Source organism: Xiphophorus couchianus, chromosome 1, assembly GCF_001444195.1.
Source record: "Xiphophorus couchianus chromosome 1, X_couchianus-1.0, whole genome shotgun sequence".
Lineage (NCBI taxonomy): Eukaryota > Metazoa > Chordata > Actinopteri > Cyprinodontiformes > Poeciliidae > Xiphophorus > Xiphophorus couchianus.
The window spans coordinates 20,362,576-20,376,053 of NC_040228.1; the positions used below are offsets into that span (position 1 = coordinate 20,362,576).

General features: G+C 38.6%; 1 protein-coding gene across 1 annotated transcript; it reads right to left on the bottom strand.

The window, feature by feature from the left end:
* Positions 1–1,518: 1,518 nt before the first annotated feature.
* LOC114144364 (interleukin-17 receptor E) lies at positions 1,519–11,147 on the bottom strand. The gene is made up of 17 exons (XM_028017522.1): positions 10,893–11,147; positions 10,686–10,701; positions 9,543–9,665; positions 9,337–9,407; positions 9,186–9,236; positions 8,979–9,078; positions 8,220–8,362; positions 8,074–8,127; positions 7,898–7,964; positions 5,126–5,304; positions 4,985–5,032; positions 4,859–4,898; positions 4,622–4,773; positions 3,043–3,111; positions 2,908–2,959; positions 2,692–2,799; positions 1,519–2,594 (listed from the first exon to the last, which is right to left on the bottom strand). Exons 1-17 carry the CDS (start codon positions 10,965–10,967, stop codon positions 1,693–1,695), a joined length of 2,250 nt encoding a protein of 749 aa, XP_027873323.1. The 5' UTR covers positions 10,968–11,147; the 3' UTR covers positions 1,519–1,692.
* Between the last annotated feature and the right edge of the window lie 2,331 nt (positions 11,148–13,478).

Here is a 13,478-nt window from a genome sequence, read left to right on the forward strand (position 1 = left end):
AAGCAGGAAAAGTTTTAAAACCATATCCCAAGATTTGGATCTGTCACATTGATGTAGTTGATCTATTTTTTTTTTTTTTTTTTGCTTCCACTTCACCACTGCGCACTACTCTGTGTTGTTCTGTTAATTTAAAATCCAAATAAAATAGACTTTGCGATCATGAAAGCATATGAAAATGTACAAGGTGTGTGAATTTTTCCAAGGTCCTGTAGAGTAAAAACGTTATCCCCCATAAATGTCATATAACACAGGGTACATGAGATGAGACTTTCACAAAGTTCACTTTTTTTCTATCAAAAGCATTTCATTATTCTACATTGTTCTATAATGCCAGCAGTGCAAGGCTAAGGCTAAACATGGTTTTCTGAAGCAGTGAAAACAAACTTACAGCTGCACAAACATTTCCTAAAGTGGCAATCATGTCCATCTGCAGATATCCTGTAGCGTCTACAGTGTAAGCTTACAGTTTAAAGTTGCTTTGCATAAAATTAACCGTTAACCTTTGATGGGTCTCTTTTGTATAAGGGGGATAGACATGAGAAAGTACTTCAGTCATGCTTTTCTTGCTCTAATGCTCTGAGATCTTTGAGGTAACAGCTTACGTTTAAGTAAGAAACTAATACTGGGATAGAGTTATCTTCATCAAATGACTCCTGGTGACAAATTATGCAAATGAAGTGTTGTAAACTCGATGCATTACCTAAAATTTGAATGTAGGAGGTAGTATGTCTGCAGTATAATCAAAATTGTCAAAAGCAAAAACAGTTAACCTTGCAGGATCATAACATGAAAACAATCAAAACTTGCAAATAAGTCAGTCATCTTCATCTTTCAACGCTGCTGCATTCTAACAAAGGAAATCCTGAGACTGTAGTGGCTATGTGCATGTGTTTAGACAATCCTATGCAAATGTGTCCGCCACGCAGCGCCCATACAGTTCGTCACCTGCGCTGTCACAGCATGTGAAAACACTGAAACACACGAAGAAAGTGAAGTAATAATTTGCAAGTCCATTTTCATAGTGCTTAGCATACTTTCAGAGATAAGGCAGGTGTTCGTTTTGCCTCTGTCACGAGAGGTTGGCATAAAGCTGCCTCTATTTTGAATGATGAAATCCGGGGGACAAGATAGAGTGTTTGTCTCTCTTTGATATGCAAAACAAGTGAGGGCAAGCAACGGACGGTTCTAGTGAGTGGCTCCCAAAGGCTCAACAGTGACATGTTACCTCACAATTTCAAGGATCATGTTTCCTGCAGGAGGGCTGCACAGTGGCGCAGTTGGTAGCACTGTTGTCTTGCAGCAAGAAGGTCCTGGTCCTGGTTCCCAGCCCGGGGTCTTTCTGCATGGAGTTTGCATGTTCTCCCTGTGCATGCGGGTACTCCGGCTTCCTCCCACAGTCCAAAAACATGACTGTCAGGTTAATTGGTCTCTCTAAATTCTTCCTAGGCGTGAGTGTGTGTGTGCATGGTTGTTTGTCCCGTCTGTCTCTGTGTTGCCCTGCAACAGACTGGTGATCTGTCCAGGGTGAACCCCATCTCTTGCCCGGAATGTTAGCTGGAGATAGGCACCAGCAGCCCTCCCGACCCGACTAGGGACAAGGGTGTTATAAAATGGATGAATGGATGGATGTTTCCCACAGGGCACATTTCTGGTGTGTGAAACCGGAGATCAAAGCTTCCCAGTTCCCCATAGCTACTTGTGCACAGGCTCCTGCTCCTGTTTGCTGTTGGGAGAGCCAACGAGAGGCAGCTTCCACCTGCTCTTTGTCTGATCCGATGACGTTTTTATTGCTGATGAGACACGCTGCGCTCGTGTCTGAGGCAGAACTGTTTGTAGCCTCTGGGTCAGCTGGCGAGCCAGGCACGCAGACAGAACTTTAGACAGGAGTCTGGGCCAGCAGTGCCATCTGAACTTGCCGCTTTTTGTCCCTTCTCTCCCTTCTGCCAGCTCCTGTATGAGTCCGCTGAATTCTTGAGGTAAACAGAAGCGCGGGACCCCTTTGAAGGCATGCGGGATGTCCCGGCTGTGGCAGAGGCCCTGGAAGTAAACAATAGCAACATCTTTGCCTTTGCCCTGCAGCAGAGCTGCTTCTAGAGAAGCCAGAGCAGCCACAAACATGGGCTTTATAACAGTGGATGGCTCCTTTTGTGAATCTTCATCCTCAAAACAATTAACTCTTCTGCTTTCTATACATTTCTCATTGTTGTTTTTTTCCACCCTAGACCCAGTCACCTTTAAATAATCATGCACTGGTGCCCTGATTTTGTCAGTTCTCCAACTATTATCCATATCCACCCTATTACCTCTCCATCTCTGATAAGTTCTTTTAGCTTCAGGACTCCACATGATCAGAATTTTTCCCTGCGCCTTGCAGACAGCTTCCCACTGCCCGTACAGCCAAGGAAGTGGACCCAGATCCGCCACACTAGCCCCATTCTGAGCCTGTGTTTGAGAGCTTTGGGACCAAAGAGCAGTGTGCACTGGTGCATCCAGTTCCTCATGCAGTATGGAGGCCAAGGTGCACACAGCAGAGACGTGGGCCGACTGATCCGACGAACACACCAGCAGCACCGGCCTCTGAATGGTCAGCCATCCTGAGTGTAAGGAAAACACAGAAAATGTGTTCACATCATTAAGATGTGCCGACACAGTAGTTGTGCAACATGAGTGAAACAAAACCACAGAACCGACCTGCCTTTCCACTTTTGGTGGCATGGTGAATGAAAGATCCAAGTAACATGCAGATGAGAACAAGTAGCAAAACTCCAATTGCATAAACACCCCGCCTGTTGTGTGTGTCTAGAAAAAACAAGCAGCAAGTCGAGGTTTGTTTTTAATTAAGAGATACATGTGCATTCATGCATAACCCAAAGACACGCAAAGAGGCCCGGGTGTGTAATTCCTTACAGTCCGGGCACAGGATTCTTCTCCCACTAAGAGCCGGATCTGATTGCCACACCTGTAGAAAAAACAAGTGAAAAGCCGGATAATAAAAATACAACATCCAAAACCAGAAATTCATCCAGGCAGTATTTTCTTTACCTGCACACATAACCTCTCAGTAATGTCCTGAATGGGTACATTTATTCCGACTGATTGGTGATTGGTGGCCTGTAATGCGAGAGAAAGGTCATAACTTTTAGTAGCACAAAAATATAATTAATGCATTCCAAATAAAAGAAAAACTGAAATGCAGACATAACACCTATTAATATTGTTGGCACTCCACAGATATGCTTAGAGAATGAATGACAGCTAAACTTTGCAGAATTTTTTTTCATTTGTCAAAAGCACTTTAAATTAATTTAAATTGTTTTATCAGTCATTTAAACATGTAACTGCAATTTGATTATGGAATATTTCCATAATGATGTGACAAATAGCCTACATTTTACTTTTTTGTGTGTTTCTTTTTCATATAATGTCCTCACAGCCTTATGTGAGCATTAATAAATAAACTAAAAATACAAAATCGAAGGACAGAAAAACTCCATCTAACTGATTAATTTTATTATTGCCATGCTGAATACTGATGCATAGCGCTCGAGATACATTACCCCACCAAATATTCCACTAAGCAGTTCTTTGCTGTTTTGCACAAAAAACATTTTCTTTTCAGCCAATAAATCTTAATTTAAAAAATTACAGCAACAACCGTGCTTCCCCCAAAAGGCAGCAATGCATTTAGGCAACAAGTGGTCTATGTAATCATCTGAAAAAGAAAATATCCAGTAGCCTTGACAGAGGAGATTGGGGTGGCTGGTTCAAAATGATAGAAAGGCAATAGTAGCTCAAATAACTACTTGATAAAACCAGGGGAAGCTAAGCTACAGCAGCAGAAGACCTGGCTGGAAAGTCTGAAAAGTCAAAAAGGAGTTCAAATTTGTATTGGAAAGGTGTACTTAATAAAGTCGACAGTGAGTGGGTGTATGTTGAAAACAGACTCGCTGTCTTTTATTTGTTCTTCCAGCTACTCCCTGAAGGGAGAGCTCACATGCTTCTATCTCACTCTATCCAAATATCCTCCACCTCCTCACCATGATGCTTAAAACAAAACTTTCAAAACAAGTAAAGCTGCTCACAATCTGCCTGCTAGAAAATAAAGAAAAAGTAACTTGGTTAAAGAAAAAAATCTACACCCGAGTTCATTGGGACATGTTGACACACAACAGCCACTGTTTTTCAAACTGGAGGTTTTGTACTTCTGACATCAAATCTTCCTTTTCTACATTCATGAACCGTTAACATGTTCTTCTTCTTTCCCTCGTCCTGCTCAGAGATTCTTAAAAAAATAAATGAATCCTTTCTCCAACATATCTGCTATTCTTGCTCTGTGCCTATCAGCCTTGCATGTCAACATTCATTCTTTTTACTCCAGTCAAGTAAGGCAGCTGACCTCAGGTACTTTAATATATCCTATCATAAGTCTACGTTTCATGAGATCACCTTCCAAAAAACTGATGTATTACATTCTTATTTTTTTCATTGTTGTTTGGGAATTTAAATTCAATGAAAAGATGTTTCATTTACCTCTTTTAAGTCCTATCACAATAAATTGTTTACTAGATGAAAGCAAATTCGCTCATTTGTGCATATTTCCATAGTGAACGTCTAAACTAACCATTGTTTCTGAGTGGATTTGTCCCCTGGGCACACATCCTGCCTCAGTAAGAAGACAGAGTTGAGCTGAAAACTTTGCAGACACAGTGGAGGTAATATGCACCAACAAGCTTTGTCTGGCTGGCGTGATATGTGTTTCCCAAGAAGGTTTATCTGGAAGGGTCAAGAGAAGAGAGCGTGAAAACATTAAGATAAGCTCTGCATCATCACCACTCATGTATAAACAGCTCTGACTCACCGAAGAGACAATAGATGGAGTGGCTATCTTGGATGAAAAACTGTAAAAAAAAAAAAAAAAATTATAAATAAATAAATGTTATCACAAAAAAAAGTACAAGAGGCTATTTTCCAGAGGTGATCTCACCTGCACACATATCTGGGGGTGTTTATCCACTGTGGATGTTTTGATTTGCTGTAAATAAATAAATAAATAAATAAATAATTGCTTGTTACAGAAAATAAATTATTTATCAGTTATATATTCTCAAATGGTGCAGATTATTACCAGGGCAGGTTCATTGTTCTTCTCCAGAGTGGAGTTGGGAATAGGTATGCAGACGTTGTTATGCATCTTCCAGCAGAGGGCAGCAGAGACTTGCTTTCTGCATTCAGGACACTGTGGGGTCCACAACAAGTAGGACTCAAACACCATCACCTCAGAGGTCTGCAGGATTTCTCTGTTGTCTGGTGAACCATTTAAAATAAACACAGATTTTAGATTTACCCGGTCAAAAATGTCATTTTCTGTTTCATAAGCAGTTTACTTCAGAAAATACATTTTGGAGGTTTGTGTTGGAGCCTGTCAGATATTTCTAGTTGGCGATGTCTCTCCACCAGCCTGTTTCACCCTGAGAGGAACACACTGTATCCATGTAGATGTCACACAACCTTGATCTCACGCAAAATAAAATCCAAAAGTAAGCACACTCTTTTCTGAAGCACGACAGTCTGCTTGTAAACATCTATCACCAAAACAGACTGCGACATCTGATTCCAGAAATCTCCAGTATACCCTTCAGCTTCAATGCGGCAGTGAACCTTCGTACAGGTGACCTACCTGTTACACCAGAGTACTTCAAAAACAAACCTAGAAGCTCTCTTTTCTGCGGTCTTTTAAATCAAAGATGAGTTCATGCCAGAACAGTTTTGCTCAGTTTACACAGAGTTCACATGCGACTGCCTCAATGTGTAACACAGTATGAGGCTTTTTTTCTCCTGCACGCTGTGACTCCTAAACCCCTGTGGCTACATTTGTAGTACAACATCATGTCACAGTCTCTAAATAATTAACTATGTAATAGGTAAAGAACAAATGTTAGTGTCTTGTGTGTAATATTTAGCCGTATAATATGGCAACTGAGTTTTAACTAGTAACAGCCTGGCATTGACGGTACAATTCAATGCCCCTGTCACAGTGTAGAGTGTGGATGAAAGCAAATTCCCTTTACCTAAGATAAAGGTTTCTGAGGTTTGTCCAAATGCACTCATTACATTTATTTAAATCACTTGTTTATGAAATACACATAGACACTCTCCCAGAAAGTTAGAGCGGCATCTTAACCTCATTCACAGAATGTGTCCATAAATAAATCTAAGAGACTGGACAGAGCTCAGTGCTGCAATTTATGAAGAAACTCAGGAAATTATTTCTATCAAGCTTCAGAGAAACAGCCCTACTGATGCAATTCTTCTTTAATCTCTGTAGATTAAAGGGAAATTGTGGGTGCTGTTAACCACCCACATTCATTATCTTGCATAATTTTGACAGTTTTGATCAGGAACTTCAATAAGATGTGGCATGCTATGAATAACTTGGGTGATGCAGAGCGTTATCTCTGGTGAAGATTTCTAAAATGTCATTAAACATCAGATTCTTGGACTTTTTTTCTCCATTGATTATTACCGCCTTTGCGACTGATTGTTCAGTTGTTGCAAGTTAATAAGGACAACAAGAAAGCCTGCTTTGCTTTGGCCATGATCCAGTCTAAAATCTTTAAAACAGTTTTGGAATGATGTATGTTGAATGTTTGGCATTCTTAGCAGTAAGACAAATGCTTAGCAAATTTTTTTAGCATCAACTTTTGTAGTGATTATTTATGAAATGATCAGTTTTGTTTTTACCTTTGCACAAAATGATCATCTGGCATCTTTGCAGCTTAGACATGTCATGAGCATATAGAGAAAGTTGTGAAAAGTCAAAAAACGAATGAGAAATTTGCTATTACTGATGATGGATATAGAATAGTGTTAAATGTGTTTTAAATAACTAACTCTTTCTGTTTATGGCTATAATATACAGCAGCTCTTGTGCTGTAACAAATTGGCTTCAAATGAAGAACATTATAGTTTGAACTATTTCAGCTAAAAAAAAATTATTTTCTGGATCAAGAACCTCAGTGTAAGAGATTCAGCTGCAGAACAAAAGCTTTAGGGCACAGGAGACCAAGTGTGTGATGCAGACTGAGACTTTATTTATAATTAAGGCCAAAGTATCACTATAAAATGTGAATCTTCTTACAACATAAAATGTTAGCTGCAACACAAAGCATTCAGCTACCAACTGCATCACTGTGTAGCCCAATTTCTGAGTTACTTCCCATTCTGTGAGTCCACATCATATTTTGGTGCAACCTAATCTACTAGTTTGACCCAATTTATTAGTTTTCATTATTTTTTTTTCATTTTTTAGTTAGTGTTGCTGCCTTAGTGTATTTGTTGAATAAAGTATTTTAACTAAAAGATAGTCATTTTTGTTAATTAACTCTTAAGTGTCAGAGAGAAGTTGTCTGTCATTATTTCTGTACCCTGTACTTTGAAAATGTCAGACAGTTCACTTAACCCTCCACTTCTTGTTATTTTAATACCCAACCCTTATACGGCAGGTTTTTATAAGCAATAACTGAGACTAAACTATTTGGCTATTATTCTCTAGTTTGCAAAAAATATCTACCTATGCTTTCAGAGAAACAACAAAAATAGGCCAAAGTTAACTTTTTCATACTTTATGCTGAGTTCACAGCAGTTTCCTGTGTTTCCTGTGACACATCCCCCTTCAAATAACAACTTCCATCTCAGCAGAATCATTGCTGGAAACTGTGCTCACTTTCAAAATGCTCACAGAAATAAAGACTCAGAAAGACTGTTTTAAAGCGAGCTCAAATATGATTACTTGCATGTATATTTTGAATTTCCCAAACTGACTACGCTCGAGTTGACATATAACAGGCTTAGATGTTTCCCCTCAGTGAAATTAAGATGATTCATCAGCCCCACTCACCAATAAGACTTTCATTTCGAAATGGGCACTTTCTACGTCTTGAGGCATCTCTGTAGGTGTAGTACACCTGCCAGTAAATACAACGAATACAGAAACACGAAAACCACAGAAACATCAGCAAATTATCACCCCCCCAAAAAAAACATCCCCTTTTTAAAAATCCGAATTGCGCTCACCTCTACACACACACAGGGCAGCAGATAGGGGATGGTGATAACAGCTGAGCGGTTCTGAAACAAAAAGAATGCACAAGCAGAAAGAGGATGTAAATAAATAACATAAATGTAATTTTTATTGTGATGAACGGGCCTCGAATGCTCACTTTAGTTAGTGAATGCCCGTTACTGCAGTCGCCATAACTATCTTCATAACACCATCTGATATTCACCGGGTCTCCAGAATCCACATGGACTGAAATAGTTTTGGATGACTTATTCACAGACAGCCTGAAGTTTGGCTGAGGACCTAAGTCAGACAAGAAAAACAAAACAGCAGCAGGATGTGAGCCAAAATGGTGGGATAATGGCTGAAAATGAAGGAAAACCTAAATAGATCTTATGTAAAGGAATGTATTAATACGCTTTCTTTACATTTGTCTGTTATGGAGTCATTTATACTATGTAGCACCAATCAACCTGACGCTTTCTGCACATATGCAGATACATAAATGCACACCTTTCATTCTTCTAACCAAGACTGCTGAGAAAGGCCTTCATCCCTTATACGGCAGGTTTTTTATAAACCATTAGACTAAGTGAAAAGAAGCTTTTATCCAGTATGATGGTTAGATAGGTAAACCATGAACAAATGCATTTTTATTACTCTAATCCTGAAACTGTTGGTGTAGAAGCACTTCAATACATATCACAGCATGTCTTAAAGTTGATGATGTTACTCTTCTAGTTTATATCTGTTTAATTGTTTAATTTGAAGTAGCACACTTTTCAAAACTACTTATGATGGAGACCAAAACAAGCGTAAGAGAGTGTGGAAAGGGTGATATCCGAGAGTCAGAAACCAGATAAAAGAAGGGAGACAAAAGCATGATAAAAGATTATATGAGAAATTCAAAATACCTCACCTGGAACAACGTAACGAACACTGCAGTTTATCGATTTTGAGCTGTACGACACAGAAACGCTCTTTCTAGAGTAAGCTTTGAAGTTAAGCTCCAGCTTCCACTGAAAAAAAAAAAACAAACCAAAAGATAAGTCCCAAAAAATGTTTTTATATTCGCATAATCTTGTTTGTATTACATTTTAGTCCATAAAAATCTTTAAGTAGTTACCAGGTGAGAGTTCGTCGAATTCTTGCAACACCTGATGGGTCTACTATGACTCTAGGGTGCAATGAAAGATGTCATCATTGTAAACAGTATATAAAACATTACAAACTGTGATATTATTACAATGTAAACAATATTCAGAGGCAATGAGAACCTCTATTTTGCAGTTATTGTACGGCCTGAAAACATCTTTATAGTGTCCTTCCATTTCAATCTGATGAAAGTCTGGAAGACAGCAGTTTGAGAAACCTTTCAGTAACTTTGTCAAATGAACCACAATGAAAGGTTGATGATGACAAAAATATTTACAGATAAATGTACAGCAGCACAAATAATTAAAGATTAAGTTACAGAACATACCAGTAGAATTAATCCAAACGTGGACTCTTATCATTTCATAATATCCACTGCTTGTCTCTATTGCTGTCGGCGGGTGAGAGGTCAAGTTTATGGGACAATGTCCCCGAACAACATCTGAGACAGCTGTAGTGCAACATGGGGCCAACAAAAGATCTGTTAATGTTTTTGAAACTGGATTTTTCTGTCAGAAACTAGTTGTGAAATACAAAAATGTATGTCTTTTTAATTTCATTTTAAAAAGGAAAATATTTCATTGAAAAACATATACATTTTCCTAATTTGTTTTCAAAAAAGGAATAAGAAATCTAAGTTGTTATTTTTTATATATATAATTTAAAACAAAGATAACATAAACATTCTCTTCCTTCATATATTTTTACACCACCTGAAACTCTTCAAGTGCTAGGAAAATATGGTACATCCTAATAAGTATAGGAAGAGCGTCCTCTGAATTATGACTTGGAAAGCTGGAGCCCTGAAGTTCCAATATGGCGGCTGCTGGTATTTACTTTATTCCACTTCTGACAGTTTGGATCTCATTAACTGTGTTGCAGCAATGCAGCATATTTATTAGTAAACGTTTTAATCTAGTGCGTTAAAATGTGCATAAGACCGAAGGAAAACACAATGTTGTGTTGCTATTAGTTTGTGACAGCACAGACAGCAAATCCAACTTTTTTCCAACTTGCACCTGGAGTATCTACTCCTAACTGGAATGTGACCAGGTCCGCTTTACTTAACCTCGAAACTTAGGTCACATTTTTATTTTACCCTATGTGTTATCGTTCGTCTGTACCGGTTTGGTAGCGAAAGATGCTACGTATTTATGAAGTGTACAGAGGGAACAGAGCCTCACACATTAAAGGATGGATGGCAGCTTAGGAATATGGAAAAAGCATCTACTTGTAAGCCTGTGAGCTGTTTGCATAAGCAAATAATAATAAAAAAAGCAATTTAAATTTCAATTAATCCATTTTAATTACAAAATAAGAGGAATAAATGAGCAATTTTCTATTATGAATCAAATAGCGTCTAAAAATATCCATGATTGTTGAACTTATGTTGAAGAACATTTAATGGGAAAAAATATTTAATAATAATACTTAATAATAATAAATTATATAATAATAATAAACAACTCACCGGTTTGATGAACCTTCTGAAATTAGACAAACAACAGAAAATCGGTTCACAACATTTAAGTATACAGTTATATGTATAAGGAATAGGGGCATTCGTAAACATATTATCTAGATATTTACGCCTAAATTAACCCCGTAGTGATTCAAATCCAAATGCTCTCATTAAATCCGTGCAGCCTCCCTCAGGTCAGGACTGTGTCTAACTCACCCGGCATTTGACGGAGCCCACCTGCTGGCAGCGCAAGGCGGTGAGCAGCAGCATCAACACGGCGCTAAAAGTCATCTTCTGCGGACTGAAACTCGAAGAAACAGACGCGGGAATGTCTCCGTTAAACACGCCGCTGCTCCCGCATGAAGCTGCGAGGTTTCCGCTGGTCGCCGTCACAGGCTGCTTCTGGTAACAGCCGTCAGAGCGGCTGCCTCACTGGGGGTTTTCTTCCTCCTCCGCTGTACCGAGGCTTTATTTCCCAGGCTACTGTGGCGCTGAATGACTAAACACGAAGGCGTCATTTCCCCCCCCCCCCTCCTTCCTTTCTTGTTTTTCTCTCTTTCTTCCTTTCATTATTTCTTTTAGACACAATCGTTCCCTCCATAAATGTCTCGACATTGCTTTTACAGTGGTTTATAAAATATTCACATCTCTTGATTTCTTTCTGCCTCAAGTATTGCATTAAGTTTTTTTAAAGGACAGTATACTACTCATTGTGATTTAATTCAATTCAGTTTTATTTATATAGTCAAATAGCAACAAGTGTTGTCTCTAGACACTTTAAAATCACTTCAATTCAATCATCCATACATTCAAATTGTTGCATGTGAATAAGCTTTGATCTTGAAAATGAAAACACCCTTTTCTGCCAACGCTGGTGTTTTGCACGCCGACTAGAAAGCTCAAGTTTGTTTCCATCCACACCTGTGTCCCCTATAGCAAACCGCAGATTGAAACTGGTATGGGTATTTCTCCCCATTCTTCCAAGCATTGATTTCAAATCAATTTTGTATTGTTTTCATGGAGAGCACAGATATGAGCTTTCCTGTTGTGGAATTGTTCTGAGCCGCAGATTTCTGTGTCTCCTCAGAGTTTCCATGGTCTTTCTGGCTGCTTCTCTTATTAATCCTTTCCTTGCACAGCATATCTAGGTTACAGTCGTGCCATATTGACCTTGTCTTATAGGGTTTGCAGTTGTTGTATGCTCTTTCCATTTAAACTTTGCAATAACTGTTTTACCTCTTATACAGAAAAATGTAAACAAAATTTCTGCAGAAGCAAATACTGAATACAGCCATATATAAAAACTCTTCCTGATAAAAGAATTTAGACAAAGGGTAACCAAAACAAAACAAACAGATGTACACATTGTTGTGTGTTTTGTCTTCGCTGCCAAACTTTCAGGGTTCATCTGAGGAACACTTTATCTAAATGTCAGAGTTTCTGGGAAAGACAGTGAATCTCAAGTGTCTCCCGGAGGCTACGGAGATATTGCATTGCAGGTTTGTCTGGTCTGTTGGCTTGATATGACAGACTTATTGTGTAAAAGTTTGCAGCTCATGTCCAATTTGATTTGCGCAAAAGTATGTGAATGACTCAAGACAGCTTTTAATACAAAATGAACACGTGCATATCTTCATAAAAACATAGCCATGTTACTCAAAAGTGTGGTAATGTCGTGTTCTGTGTTTTCTGTGTGTTAATTTCGAGTTTTCGGTGTCTCCGTGTTGTCCTGTTCTCCCCTTGATTAGTTCCCAGGTGTTTCTTGTTCCCTGATTACCCCCAGTGTATTTAGTGTCACCTGTGTGTCTGTTCTTTGTCGGGTCCTCGTCTAATGTGCGTGCTGCCTGTTGTTTGGACTGTGTTTCTTCTTTATTAAATTCAACTATTCATCCTACCTGGGTCTACAGCGTCTGCCTCACCACCCCTCACAGCACCGTTTATGACAAGTAATAATAATAATAATAATAATAATATGACTCTATCTCACTTAAGTTGGTTCCTAAAAACATTTGAGAAGACAATTTAGAAGACTAACAAGTAGTGAAGAACGCACATCTTCCTGAACAAATTAATTGCACACACACACACCCGCACACAAATAAAAATAATCGAACCAATAATTTGACTTGATCTTTTTTCAGGGGGGAACCATTCAATGTCAGATATATACGTATTTTTGCTACACTACTATAAAACCATAACCATTTCCATAAAATATATGTTTTTTCATTAATAGGTTTAAGAGTTTTTCTTTTTTTTAAAGTTTGTCAGCGTTTGAAATAACTATGTATTCCATGAATTCCAGCTGTCTTGGATTATGACACTTCTTTACCTTTCTTTAAGACACTCTACAAAACGGTAAAGGCAAGGGAATCATCCATTAAAGCACAGCAGATGTGTTGATATTCAAAGGTCATAAAGTGGCCTCGAGAATATAACCACTTTTCTGAACTTACACACGATAAGAGCGACAATTTAAGGGTTTAAAACAAAATGAAATGTGACATAGAAGGCAGGATGGCTCTGTGATGCTGTGGGCCTGTTTCATCTCTAAAGGCTCTGGGAAACTTGTTAGCTGGTCTGAAATTATACATTTTTAAAAAAGACTGAGACATTATAAACAAAATTCTATGGGTTGTGAAGAATTATCTAACGCTTTGGTCTTTTAATCTAATGCGTGTTTAGGGAGAGGAAATGGATATGACAGAGTTAAACCCTAAAACGGGTCTCGATAAAAAAAGAACTGTGTTTCCTCCCCATTGCAAAGTCACCTCCTGTATCAGGTGCATCCTGTTAAAACCA

Coding starts and splice junctions, on each gene's coding strand:
- LOC114144364 (XM_028017522.1), bottom strand. CDS start 10,967: ATGACTTTTAGCGCCGTGTTGATGCTGCTGCTCACCGCCTTGCGCTGC. Junction 4,774..4,858: donor CTCCATCTATTGTCTCTTCG/GTGAGTCAGAGC, acceptor TGACCCTTCCAG/ATAAACCTTCTTGGGAAACA. Junction 3,112..4,621: donor AAATCCACTCAGAAACAATG/GTTAGTTTAGAC, acceptor CTCGCATTACAG/GCCACCAATCACCAATCAGT.